The sequence below is a fragment of the Pelodiscus sinensis genome, chromosome 12 (genome assembly GCF_049634645.1).
Source record: "Pelodiscus sinensis isolate JC-2024 chromosome 12, ASM4963464v1, whole genome shotgun sequence".
Lineage (NCBI taxonomy): Eukaryota > Metazoa > Chordata > Testudines > Trionychidae > Pelodiscus > Pelodiscus sinensis.
Genome location: NC_134722.1, coordinates 20,105,644 through 20,119,919, shown reverse-complemented (window position 1 = coordinate 20,119,919; position 14,276 = coordinate 20,105,644). Strand labels below are relative to the sequence as shown.

At 48.2% G+C, this 14,276-nt stretch overlaps 1 protein-coding gene across 3 annotated transcripts in view; it reads left to right on the top strand.

Moving 5' to 3' along the window:
* Window positions 1–10,650, top strand: part of CDH16 (cadherin 16) — a 76,037-nt gene extending 65,387 nt beyond the window's left edge. For all 3 annotated transcript variants that reach the window (XM_075940063.1, XM_075940061.1, XM_075940062.1), the window contains 2 exons: window positions 6,805–6,921; window positions 10,490–10,650. In XM_075940063.1, coding sequence (XP_075796178.1) covers window positions 6,805–6,921; window positions 10,490–10,575 — 203 coding nt within the window. In that variant the 3' untranslated portion in view covers window positions 10,576–10,650. The remainder of the gene's footprint in view (window positions 1–6,804; window positions 6,922–10,489) is intronic.
* Window positions 10,651–14,276: the final 3,626 nt, after the last annotated feature.

Below are 14,276 nucleotides of genomic sequence, written 5' to 3'. Positions count from 1 at the left end.
TGATCTGAAAACCCACCTAGTAACAGGGCTTGAGAGTTCCCCCAGGCTTGTACTCACCTATGGAGGAGACTGTTACTGCTGCACTCTAGCTAAGAAGGATAGCCAGGAGAGAGAAGGAAGCTGCCTATTTGCTTTTATATTGGGCTGATGAGAGGTGGAGCTAGAGACAAAGCTGCACCTGAATCAGGCTTAGAATCAGTTCTTAATCAAGGGGCTAGCTAGACAGAGGGCCACTTTACTCTGGTGCTGGAGAACAGAAGGCCACTCCATGGGCAATGACTCCATGTGGCCTGTGTAGGAGATTTTGGCAGTGTCCCCCTTGTTTGAGCCCAATCACCCTGAACATAAGAAACAGAGTTGAACCATCTCCTTTCCTTTGACCTCAGAAAGTAACTATGATCAGATGGTCAGTGCTGCTCATTCATCTGGAGTGTCAGTCTGACAGGTATGACTGAGTGCCATGATGGCCACCCCTGTTAATGACAATCATTCAGCTAAACAGATAATAAAGGATTCAAATCCAGAGACAGCAGGATGGGTTAGGGCACAGGTGGATAGAATAATGCCTTCTAGCTTAGCCTTGAGCATGCTTTTAAATCAGGAGGCTCAGAAAGGGAGATCTTTCTGCAGGACTTAATTGTACAAGCACAGAAAACACATAACTAGTGGATTGACTCTGCACAGCCTTGCATCTTGGATACTGAGTGAGAATCTCTACCAAATCCAATGTCCTCACTTGAGTGCCTGTTAAAGATCCTACTGTCCCAATGCATATTGAGTTGACTGGTTTATTATCTGACTGCTGCTGTTCTCTTCCCCTACCCTGTCTGTCCTTGTCCTCTGTGCAAATACCATCCTTGAACGTGCCAAGCACTTAGAAGTTGCCACTGTGGATAAAATATTGCTAAGGAATGATGCAGTTTAGGAAAGCATATTGATTATCAGCATGCACATGAGCAGTCCAGGGTTACAATTGTGGTTTGAAATTCTGAGGACTAGCAGGATGGGGTTTACCCACATCAGGGGTGTATTCAGGAGCATGTTTCCTCTCTCTGTATTGGCCAGATGTCTCAGGTTGCTGTACCAGGTGTTGATGAGCCTTAGTATGATAAGCACATCCTTGGCTATGCATCTGGCCTGGAGTAAAGCCAGGGCTGATTCACACAGTTACGTGGTGCGGCAGTGCTGAATACAGCCTCTCTGAGCCAAAGTGAGATGCTTGATTTGTTCACAGCCCTGCTGGTACTCAGGGTGCTCCTTTGGCTCACCACTGTTTCATGAAGGTGCAGGTAACTGAGTGTTGGGACAAGCCTAGAGGGTGAAGACAGGTGTGGGTGAGCAATGAACAAATGACACCAAAATAATTACAAAACATTCAGTGACTTAATGGGGTCTGATTCTGCAATGAGTATCCGTTACCATCATTAACGTCAATGGGGTTCTGCACAGGGGTTACTCCAGAATCAGGGCCTTCGTTGGCAGAACCATATTTTAGTTAGATGTTTCTGCTTTTGACAGGCACTCTGCACTACAACGGAGTGTGTTCTTTTTTCTTCAGCCTGGGCATGGCTGCAAAACATAGAAACAAACAATAAACCCCAACAACTTATAGTATAACTAAAATACAAGAAGACCTCAGATATGTTCCTATTCAGCACAGAGCCTGGGAACCACAGGATACTAGTTTATGTTTCAAATGCTATTCTTGTAGTTTCAGTTTTATATTAAGTCCTATACATTGGATGTTGTGGGCACATAGAACAGATCCAATTGCAAGATCATTCAACTACACGATTTCCCCTCCTTCTCCCCATTTACTGAGATTCCTAAATAGTTAATATACTTTAGTTTATTTTGCCTGAGTTCATAAGATGTTTCAAAAGCCCCACTTACATTTTATAAGGTCATCAGGCACTTACATGTTTGAGAGCCCATTGCATTAGATGTACGTGGGTTCAGTAGACCGTAATGTTTTGATATTTGTATTTAAAATTGCTACACAGATTCAACTGCATGTATTGCACTTGTATTTGAAAGAGAATCATTTAGTGGCTATTTTAAGAATGATTACGTAGAACATCTTAACTGTGAACACATTGAAAAGATAAATAGAAATATTTAATATCAATATTTAGAACCACAGTTCTGCTGCACCCCAGTTGTGTTTAATCAGACTCCTATTCCACTGCTCCTTTTTAAAGACCACAGGAAGAAAGTAAATACATATAACAAACTGTAGCAGTAACACCGTTCATTAAGACAGGCACTTAGGTATGTCTACACTACAAAGTTAATTCGAACTAACAGACGTTAGGCGCTACACATGCAAACCGCTAGTTCGAACTTAATTCGAACTAGCGGTGCGCTTAATTCGAACTAGATAAACCTCATTTTACGAGGACTAAGCCTAGTTCGAATTAACTAGTTCAAATTAAGGGCTGTGTAGCCACTTAATTCGAACTAGTGGGAGGCTAGCCCTCCCCAGCTTTCCCTGGTGGCCACTCTGGGCACCACCAGGGAAACTCTTCTGCCCCCCTCCCGGCCCCAGAGCCCTTAAAGGGGCATGGGCTGGCTACGGTGCCCGTGCCAGGTGCAAGCCTGCCAGCACCCAGCCAGCAGACCCTGCAACTGGCATGGCTCGAGCCGGCCACCCGCTGCCACCCAGCCCTCCGCCTCTTCCCGGGACCAGGCTGGAGGCTCCTGGGAGCATGCCCAGGTCCGCAAAAGGCGGGCGCCCACCTGGTCTAGTGCAGACATCGTGGACCTCATCCACAACCTCCGCACTAGGCACAGGAAAGTGGCCGTCTAGGGCAGGATAGCTGCCAGCCTGGCCACCCAGGAGCAGGTTGGCATGAAAATCAAGGTGGTCCACTGAGACCCCCGACCCTGAGCTTAGAATGGCCGTTCTGGGTCAGACCAAAGGTCCATCTAGCCAAGTAGCCTGTCTGCTGACAGCGGCCAACACTAGATACCCTGGAGGGGATGGACCAAAGACAGTGACCAAGCCATTTGTCTCGTGCCATCCATCTCCAGCCTTCCACAAACAGAGGCCAGGGACACCATTCCTACCCCTGGCTAATAGCACTCCATGGACCCAACCTCCATGACTTTATCTCACTTCTCTTTAAACTCTGTTCTAGTTCTAGCCTTCACAGCCTCCTGCAGCAAGGAGTTCCACAGGTTGACTATTTGCTTTGTGAAGAAGAACTTTCTGTTGTTAGTTTGAAGCCTGCTACCCATTCATTTCATTTGGTGTCCTCTAGTCCTTCTATTATGGGAACTAATGAAGAACTTTTCTTTATGCACACTCTCCACACCACTCATGCTTTTATAGACCTCTATCATATCCCCCCTCAGTCTCCTCTTTTCTAAGCTGAGAAGTCCCAGTCTCTTTAGCCTCTCTTCATATGGGACCTGTTCTAAACCCCTGATCATTTTAGTTGCCCTCCCCTCTCCCACCCTCTACCTTCTTTTCCCAGTCTCCCCCAATTTTGCTCAATAAAGAGAGTTTCTATTTTTGAACACACGGGTCCTTTATTTTGAACATCAGGAAGGGGGGCTAGGGAGGGGTAAGTGAAAGGAGGTGAGGGAGGAATGGGGTACGAGCCCCCGATGCGGAGGACTGGGCTGGTTCTGCGGGCTCCTTGGGGTGGAAACTCTCCTGAAGCCCCTTGATTGACCCCCCCTCCGGATGGCAGCCTGTGGCAAGTGCAGCCGGTCTGATGGCCGAGTGCTGTGATGTACCCAGTGTGGGCACTCGGCACTCCAAGCCAGGACTGCTTTGCAAGCGGGGAACCCCTGAGAACTGTATGTCTGGGGTGGGGGTCGGGTCCCTTTAAGCACAGCCCTCGGATAGCCTGAGGCAGCAGCTCCACACTCTAAGTCCTAATCTGATGCCCTGCCGGCACTGCTTCCGGCCATCCTTAACCTCAGTTCAGGGTCCACTCTGTGTGGACATGCTAGTTCAAATTAGCAAAACGCTAATTCGAACTAGTTTTTAAGTCTAGATGCACTAATTCGAATTAGCTTAGTTCAAATTAACTAATTCGAACTAAGTTAGTTCGAATTAGTGCTGTAGTGTAGACATACCCCTACTTTCAAATAAGAGAATTCAGTGGCAAAATCCTAGCACATCTATAGCACTGAGAAGACGGAAGAAAGGCGAACAGTAAAAGACTCTTTCACTCTCACAAGACCATGTCAGAATGCTGAGCTATTTAAGCTCTTTTGACTAAGGGCCTGGACCTTATGAAAGAAGGCGTTGCCATACCAGGTCAGTCTGAGGTCTGTCTACTCCATAATCTCTGATGGGCATGTTTATGCAGAAATAAAAGATCCAAAGCATGGCAGTAACTGACCTGAGTTTACATACTGTGATTGCAGAGTTCAAATGCAGGGATAAAAATGCTGTGTAGACATTCAGTCCCTCTACTCTTGGGCTACGTCTAGACTGGCATGATTTTCCGGAAATGCTTTTAACGGAAAAGTTTTCCGTTAAAAGCATTTTCGGAACAGAGAGTCTAGATTGGCACGGACGCTTTTCCGCAAAAGCACTTTTTGCGGAAAAGCATCCATGGCCAATCTAGATGCGCTTTTCTGCAAAAAAGCCCCAATCGCCATTTTCGCGATCGGGGCTTTTTTGCAGAAAACAAATCTCAGCTGTCTACACTGGCCCTTTTGCACAAAAGTTTTGCACAAAAGGGACTTTTGCCCGATTGGGAGCAGCAAAAGCACTGATTTCTTACAGTAGGAAGTCAGTACTTTTGCAGAAATTCAAGCGGTCAGTGTAGACAGCTGGCAAGTTTTTCCGGAAAAGCGGCTGATTTTTCGGAAAAACTGGCCAGTCTAGACACAGCCCTTCAGTCCCAGAGTTGGGCTCCAGCCTGAGCTTGAACATCAACACCATGATATTTTATCCCGGGAGCCTAAGCTCCATGAGCTTGATTCAGCTGTCTTGAGCCAGCAGTGGGTTTGCTATCCCTGTATAGATGAAGCTATAAAGGCCAATGACTGATGCTTCAGAAGAAGGTGTAAGAATCCACTGTAGGCCGAAATGGGAAATTTCTCCCCTCCTCCCCATATTAACCTACCAATCTAACCTAAGACAGTGGTTTTGAGAGGACATGAGGTTTAATGTCCTCTCAAAAACTTTTGCAAGCATTAATTGCAATAACTTTAGATATTCTTATTATCCATTACATGGCCAGTTCCTTTTGGAATATTGCTAAATTCCTGGCCTCAGTGACTTCTTGTGGCAATGAGATCTTCTACATACTATGTATTGGGTGAAAAAGTCTTCCCTTTTATCCGTTTTGGATTGGCCACGTTTTAATTTTATTGACTGTACCATGATCCAAGTCTTATTGAAAGATTTCTCATTGACCCCAATGGTCTCAAGGCCTGGTCAGTAATGAACCTGAATAGTGCATCTGTAAATTTACATAAACAAATTCTCAACTTCAAATACATTATTAGTCTCACTGACCTCAAAAGGACGATTCACGTGGAAGTTAAGCACATGCATAAATCTTTGCAGAATGGATACCTAAGAATTACACTGAGATTTGGTCACACAAAGCTTTTGTCAAACAATTTGAATCTCAAGTGTATAAATTCACAGGTCTGTTTGCAGACAATCCATGAACAGGAAAAAGAGCAAAATTCACCTTATACATTATGGGTATGTTTACACTGCCACCCTAGTTCGAACTTGGGTGGCTAATGTGGGCATTCGAAGTTGCAAATGAAGCCCGGGCTTCATTTGCATCTTGCCGGGCGCCGCCATTTTTAAATCCCCGTTAGTGCGGACTCCGTGCCCGCGGCTACACGCGGCACGGAGTAGGTAGTTCGAATTAGGCTCTCTAATTCGAGCTACCGGTACACCTTGTTCCACCAGGATATTTAAATCCCGGGCTTCATTTGCAACTTCGAATGCCTACATTAGCCACCCTAGTTCCAACTAGGGTGGCAGTGTAGACATACCCTCTCAGTTGTAAGTTGTTCATTAGCATTAATAGAATCAAATTATTTTTCTCATTAAAGAGTTAAGACTTATGTCTCAGAATCGAGGCTTTGTTGGTAAATGCAGAGATGAGCACAAGCCAAGCTCTTGCTTTTAAAAAGTTATACAACTAACTATGCTAAGAAGGATTGGAAAGTTGTTATTACTCAATATGTTACTATTTTAAAAATAATTTTGCTAATCATTTCTTTGCAATTTCTCTCTCTGTCACACTGCTAGTTGGGGCTAAAAATACAAGGAAGATGGTTCGTATTTTTGCCAAATAGTTAGGCAAAGGTTCAGGGTTGTTTACGCATGTGACGTGCTAGGTGCTCATCAAAAAATATGGCTGTGAAGGAGATGGGTGAACTAATCTGGGCAATTATCCCTTGAATACTAGTCTGAAACTGACCTGAGTTCCCATTTGTTTGAGTTTCACTCATATGAATACCAGGTCTTTGCTAGTGACTGCTTATCTTTTTCTTTCGTAGCTTTAGATCATTTTTTCCAATTCTTATGCTTGGATTGTCAAGAGGGGAGGGTTATTTTGTTACAAATAGGCAGGGGTGCCATATCCAACTACTCTTAGTACAGACTGGAAAAGAGGGAGGGAGGCATGTTAGAGAATTTACCCAGTTGGGATTTGATTGCTCCAGGCAAGCACAAACTCTGTCCATGTGGAGCTCATCCTTCTTCCCTCCAGTTTGAGTTCTGACAAGAATGCTCTTTGAGTTTATTCATCTCTCCTCTCCCTCATGGAAAAGTTAATCCTGAATTCTTTGTCTTTCCTTTCTTGAATCCAGTAACTATTTGCTTGTGTACCATGGAAGGAGGATGCATGCAAGAGGTTGGAAGGATGGAAGGGAGGCCTACAGTGATTTCTGCAGTGAGCATTATCGTTGGTACCTTGGGAACCATAGGTATGGAATTGCCCACAGAAATAAAAAAATTTAATTTTGCATCAGAGAACACATTGCTTGGGTGTGCAACTCAGGAAATAGTTGGTTGGGTTTTGTTGGGAACTAAAAGGAGGAGGAGGCAAAGGAGGGCATCCCTAGGCACTGAGAGGTGGGGCGGGGGGCAGAGGAGGGAATCCTCCCTCTGAGAGAAGTGGCAGGGGGAGGGAGAAATTGCATAGGACCCTCCCAGCAGGGGGGATCCCCACGAACCCATGTGGAGGGGCAGAGGAGGGAGAGTGTTCAGGGCCTGAGCGGAGTGGCTCAGAGGGGAGGAGGAGGAAAGAGGGCATCCCTAGGCCTGTGAGGAGCCACGCAGGGGAGGGGGAAGGGCCTGGACCTTATGTGGTGGGAGGGGGGAGAGAGGGAGGGAATCCCCAGGCCCCATGAGGAGGCACAGGGCAAAGGGAATCCCCATGCTGTGGGTGAAGTGGGAGGAGAGAGAAATCGTTCGGCCCCATAGAAGCCCCACACTGCAGGGTGGAGAATGTCCATGCAGCCGTGGGGAGTGGCGGAGGAGGGGGAATGTGCAGGTCCCCTTGGGCAGGGGGTGGGAGGGAAAATCCCCAGATTCTGTAGCCGGGTATGGGGAGTAATACCCAGGCGCTGTAGCTGCGGGGGAGGGAGGAGAACCTTACCTGTAGAAGGTGGCCTGGCCAGCAACATGCAGAACCCCGTCCCCCAGCCAGTCAGTCTCATGCTGGTGCAACTTTCCCCAGTGTTTGCTCTGCAATATCCTGTCCCCACTCACTGCACCCAGTGGTGAGCATGAGAATCCCATCCCTCCTCTCTCTGCCCCTCCCTTTCCATGGTGAGGGTGGGAAGCCCCATTCCCCTCACTTTCCATGTTCCCAGCACAACCAAACCCTGACCTTGCTTTAAGATAGGGTAAGAGGAAGCTGCCTACCAAATTTGGTGGTCCTAGCCAAGGGGTCAGCAACCTCTTTTCAAACCAAAGAGCCAAACTCCATCAAAGTTGAGAACAAGTGGTCAACCAAGAGCCGTATACGAATGCCCATTTGCATGACTGACCATATACAACTGAATATTACTGATAATTGACATAATGGTTAGTAATAGCATAAATGAAACATCGTGCTCACAGACTTTTATTTAATGGGACTTCTGCTGCTGCATCTTTTCACACATTTCTTTGAAGTTTACATTGTAACTGGTCAAAACCAGCTTCATGCAGGCCTTCAGGCTGTCTTCTGTCAATGGGAGGGGGGTGGGGATGTGGGTGTAAGATGGGCTCAGTGCAGGGGATTTGAGTGTGTGGGGGTGCAGGAGTGTTATGGCAGGGGACTAAGGATCTAGGTGTGCAGGAGTATGGGAATGTTGGGGTGCAGGAGTTTGGGAATGTGGGGTATTATGAGGGGCTCAGTGCAGGGGGTTCAGGTGATTGATAGGTTCACGGCAGGGGATTGGATGTGGGTGCCAGGAGTGTTATGACAGGGGACTGGGAATGTGGGGGTGCAGGAGTTTGGGAATGTAGGGATATGAGGGAGTCAAGGCAGGGAGTTGGGGTATATGATGGGCTCAGGGTTGGTATGTGTGTGGGGGATGCAGGAATGTTATGACACTGTGGCCAGAGAGGGCCGGGGCCCAGTTGGGGGTTTGTTGGCCAGGCTTCATTTTTAAATCAAGTGAAATATGATGTCCAACACAAAGTTTCAACAGTATCTTTATTGATAGCAGGAGCAGGGAACCGTTTTTGTGTTAGGGGCCACTGGCCCACAGAAAAATCAGTCATGGACCACACAAGTGAGACGCAACGAAACAAACCTTCCAGAAACCTCCAACTCTCACTGATGTGGCCCCCACTGAGACACCTCCCTCCTCGGGTGCTCCAGCTCCATGGCGGGAAAGGGGAGGAAGGGAAGGGCAGGAGGGACTGAGGTTCAAGGCCTCAGGTCAGATTAAGCCTTATGGGGTTCCAACGTTAGTGGATTTTGTGGGCCCCCTTAGGCTCTGGGGTGGGGCCAAAAATGAAGGGTCCAGTGTGCCAGTGAGTGGGATAGGGATGGGTTGTAGACTCTGGGTGGGAGGTGGGTTGCAGGAGCAGGCTGGGAGCAGGTGTCTGGCTAGGGAGGAGGACAGTAGGAGCAAGGTGTTGGTGGGTGTCTGGCCAGGGGGCAGGAGCAGCTCGGCTGGTACCTACTGGTCTCCAAGGACGAATATCTCTCAGGCAGGATCTCCAGGCAGCACTGGAAGAAGTGCACGTGCCACTCCTTTGGGAAATCCAGCCGCTCCTCGCCCCCAAAGTCCAGATCTTCCTCTGCCGCCATTTTAGTTGCCCTCCCCCCCATCCAGCCCATGCACGCTCAATGTGCATCACCCCCACATCTGGCGCAGCTGGATGCACTCTCTCTGGGGTTCACTGGGCATGAGGAGGCCACACAGCTCCTGTCTCCCACCTCCCCAGAGCACGGTGGGGGGAGGCAGGGTGGATAAGGAAGCATGCACGTTGCTGTGGGAATGGGAGGAGCAGCACGCAAATGCGTCTGCACAAGCCAGATCCGACATGGAGCCTCAGAGCTTCCTCCCTCCCCTCCCTGCAGGAAGCTGGTGCTGGCTCCAATCTTGTGGAGGGACAATGCTAAATCACCAGCACAGGCTCCCCATTGAAGGGGGGGAGTGAGAGAGGACTGAGTTCGAGCTGCAAGCCATATTTAGCTCCTAAGTGAGTGTGAGGGGGTTCACTCACCACCACAGCACCCCCTGCAGTCTGTCCTAGGAATTAGCTCCTTCTGCTGGCAGGGTGCCTTCCCTCGGGTGGTGTCTCTCCTCTTTCCTCCAGCCCACGGTGTTCTCTTCAGGACACTGCCCTCCAGCAGTGCCCATGTCAGTCTCTGAGCCCCCCTTCCAGGGGATGTTGTTTCTTCAGCAGGCCGTGCTTCAGGCCCTGCAGTCTGGGGGTTTGCTTGGCCAGAGCTCCCCTAGCCCTGCCCTAGCTCCAGGGAGCCTCCTACTCCCCCAGCAGCCAGACTTTCACTGCCCTCCCAAGGAACAGCAGCCCATCCTCTTATATAGCTCCCAGCTGGGCCCTAATCAACTAATGCAGCCTCAGCTGGGGCTAAACTCCCAGGCCCTGCTCCGGGCTGGGGTTTGCCCTTAAAGGGCCAGTGCAGGGCAAACGCCCTGTCACAGAGCCATATATGGCTTGCGAGCCATAGGGTGCCGACCCCTGCCGTCACTGTTACCGTTTAGGAGGAGTTCTTGAACAAACAGACAGATGGATAGACAGACAGACATTTCATTTCTAAAATACATATGTCTGCTCTTTAAGAGCTGAGGTAGCATTTCAGTGTAAGTATTCTCTGATTCACAAGTTCTGTTTTGATATTCTTACGTGCCGTAATATTCAAATTTATTTTTTCACTTCCAACATCATTTACAAAATATCAAAAAACAAAACAAAAAAGGAAAAACAACTAGCTTTGGTTTGCTACTTGTTCCAATACTAAAACATGAACCCTGACAAACATGTCATTAGCTTTAAACTCATTTTGTTTTCCATTTCTCCCTCCAGGTTTCTTTGTGCTCATAATCTTTGTTCATTTGACCCTCCTGGGAGCTAATAAAAAGAAGAAACGCAAAGACTGTGACAACCTTTAAGGTCTGTGGCATGACACAGCAAAATAACAGCCCAGTTTATTTTACAAAATACTTGTGAATGGATAGATCAGCAGATACAGTGTGATACGTATCAATATGGTACAGTCTATGGGTTTAGGACACAAGCAGCACAGTGATCAAACTCTCTAACTGAAATGTCATATCTCTTAGGAAACCTCCTTCAATTAGGGGCTTGTCTCCATTATGGGGTGCATCAATGCTTCACCTGTGGATCCACCAGTGGTTGATTTAGTGAGTCTAATAAACATCCCACTAAATCAACTGCTGCTAAGTATCCTGTCAACTCTGCTAGGGTATGTCTACACTGCAAAGTTATTATGAAATAAAAGCCATTATTTCAAAATAACTTTACTAGCGTCTACACAGCCAAACTGATATTTCGAAATTAATTTGAAATAGCTATTTTGAAATAAGTGCTGTGTAGACACTTATATCAAAATAGGGGGCCTCCAGCCTTCCCAGGGTGCCTTGGTGGCCACTCCAGCATCAACCAGGAACACTACTCTCCCTCCCACCTCCCCGGAGCCCTTAAAGGGGTTGACTCTGGCCACAGTGCCTGTGCCAGCTCCAAGCCTGCCAGCCCAGATCCAGCAGTCACTGCCCCTGACCCAGTGGCCCCAAAACATGAGCCAGCAAGCCACTGGCAGCCAGCCCTCCACTGCTCCTCAGGAGCCTGCCAACTCCCAGGAGCCTGCCAGGGCACAGAGAAAGCGAGCGCCTTCCTGGTCCAGGGTAGAGATCATGGACCTTATTCAGGTTTGCGGGGGATGCCCCTAACGTGCACTAGACAGAGGAACGCGGCTGTCTATGGCAGGATAGCTGCCAGCCTGGCCACCAAAGGCCACATGCGAATTCAAGAGCAGGTTTGCATGAAAATCAAGTTGGTCTGGCGAGACCCCCCCCAATTCTGAGCTTCCCCTTCCCCTTTTTTCCCCTTGCTTCCCCCTTCCAGCTCCTTCCTCCCAGGTTTCCCCCTCCCTTCTCCCACTCTCTCTTCTCCCTTCTCCCGCCTCCTTTCCCCAGTCTCACCAGAGTTTCATTCCCCTCCCCTCCCAGTTTTGTTAAATAAAGACAGTTTGTGTTCATGAAAAGGACGAATGAGGGAGGAATGAGGCACTAGCCCCCAGTGGGGCAGACCAGGGAGGCTCTCAGTGCTCTTCAGGGTGGAAGCTTTCCTGCAGGGCCTCCTGGATACTGACAGCCCCCCGATGGACCTCCCGGATGGCAGCCTGCAGAAAGTGCAGCTGGGCTCGCAGCAATGCGTCCACGAGAAGCACCAGAGTGCCCAGGAGCAGCTCTGGCTCCATGTTGCAGAGTGCCGTGGTGTCCCGAGTGAGGGCAACCAGAGCACACAGGGACAAAATGCTTTGCTGTCCCTCATCAAGGTAGGTAAGCAAGCAAGGAAAGCTGAGAACCGGCTGTCCAGAGGGGGTCCCTTTAAACACAGGCCTCAGATAGCCTCAGGCAGCAGACACACAAAGTAGAATCATAGAACCATAGAGCTGGAAGAGGCCTCAGAAGGTCACCAAGTCCAGCCCCCTGCCCTAGGCAGGACCAATCCCAACTCTAGGGATGGAAACTCCACTACTTCCCTAGTGCTTCACCACTCTCCTAGTGAAATAGTTTTTCCTAATATCCAACCTGGACCTTTCCCACCACAACGTGAGACCATTGTTCCTTGTTCTGCCATCTATCAGTACTGACAACAGCCTTTCTCCAGCCTCTTTGGAACCTCCCTTTAGGAAGTTGAAAGGTGCTATCAAATCCCCCTCACTCTTCACTTCTGCAGACTAAACAGACTGAACTCCCTCAGCCTCTTCTCGTAGGTCATATGCTCCAGCCCCCTAATCATTTTGGTTGCCCTCTGCTGGACCCTCTCCAATGCATCTACATCCTTTTTGTACTGGCCCAGAACTGGACACAATACTCCAGATGTGGCCTCACCAGAGCCGAATAAAGGGGAATAATCACATCTTTGGATCTGCTGGCAATGTTCCTCCTAATGCAACCTAATATGCCATTAGCCTTCTTGGCTACAAGGGCACACTGTTGACCCATATCCAGCTTCTCATCCACTGTAATCCGCAGGTCCTTTTCTGCAGAACTACTACTTAACTGGTTGGTCCCCAGCCTGTAATAATGTTTGGGATTCTTCTGTCCCAAGTGCAGGACTCTGCACTTGTCCTCATTGAACCTCATCAGATTTCTTGTGGCCCAATCCTCCTATTTGTCTAAGTCACTCTGGACCCTATCTCTACCCTCGAGTGTATCTACCTCTCCCCCTAGCTTAGTGTCATCTGCAAACTTGCTGAAGGTGCAATCCATCCCCTCATCCAGGGCATTAATAAAGATATTGAACAAAACCGGTCCTAGAACCGAATCTTGGGGCACTCCACTAGAAACTGGCCACCATCCTGACATCAAGCCGCTGATCACTACCTGTGGGCCCAACCTTCTAACTAGCTTTCTATCCATCTTACCGTCCATTTATCCAATCCACATTCCCTTAACTTGGTGGCAAGATTATTGTGGGAGACCATATCAAAAGCCTTGCTAAAGTCAAGGTATATCACATCCACTGACTTTCCCATGTCTACAGGTCCAGTTACCTCATCATAGAAGCTAATCAGATTGGTCAGGCACGACTTACCCGTTGTGAATCCATGCTGACTAGACTATTCTTGATCACTTTCCCCTCTTCCAAGTGCCTCAAAACGGATTCCTTAAGGATCCCTTCCATGATTTTTCCAGGGACCGAGGTAAGACTGACTGGCCTATAGTTCCCTGTATCATCCTTCTTCCCTTTTTTGAAGATGGGCACTATATTTGCCTTTTTCCAATCATCCAGGATCTCTCCCGATCTCCACGACTTTTCAAAGATAATGGCCAAAGGCTCCTCAATGACATTTGCCAACTCCCTCAGTACCCTCGGATGCAGTAAGTCCGGTCCCATGGATTTGTGTACATTTAGCTTTTCTAAATAGTTCCTAACCTGTTCTTTACCCACGAAGGGCTGTCCATCTTTATCCCATCTTGCATCACGTAGTGCATTAGTCTGGGAGCTGACCTTGTCCGTGAAGACAGAGGCAAAGAAAGCACTGAGTACTTCAGCTTTCCCCACATCATCTGTCACTAGGTTACCTCCTTTATCCAGTAGGGGCCTCACACCCTCTCTGATCATCTTCTTGCTAACATGCCTGTAGAAACCTTTCTTGTTATCCTTCACATCCTTTGCCCATCGCAATTCCAATTGTGCTTTCGCCTTCCTGATAACCCCCTGGCATTCTCGAGCTATACATTTATAGCTCTCCCTGGTCATTTGTCCAAGTTTCCATTTTTTGTAAGCTCCCTGTTTGTGCTTAAATTCATCAAGGATTTCCTGTTTAAGCCAATCCGGTCTCCTACCATTTTTGCTTCTCTTGCTATGCATTGGGATGGTTTCTTTCTATGCCTTCAATAAGCTCTCCTGGACTCCTTTCCCCTTCATGTTAGCACCCCACGGGATTCTGCCCATCAGGTCTCTAAGGGAGTCAAAGTCTGCTTTTCTGAACTCCTGACCTGATGCCCTGCCGGACGTGGTTCCGGCCGGCCTTAAATGTGATTCAGCGTCCACTCAGTGTGGATGCGCTATTTCGAAATAGCAAAACACTATTTCGAAATGCATTTTGTGTGTAGACGCG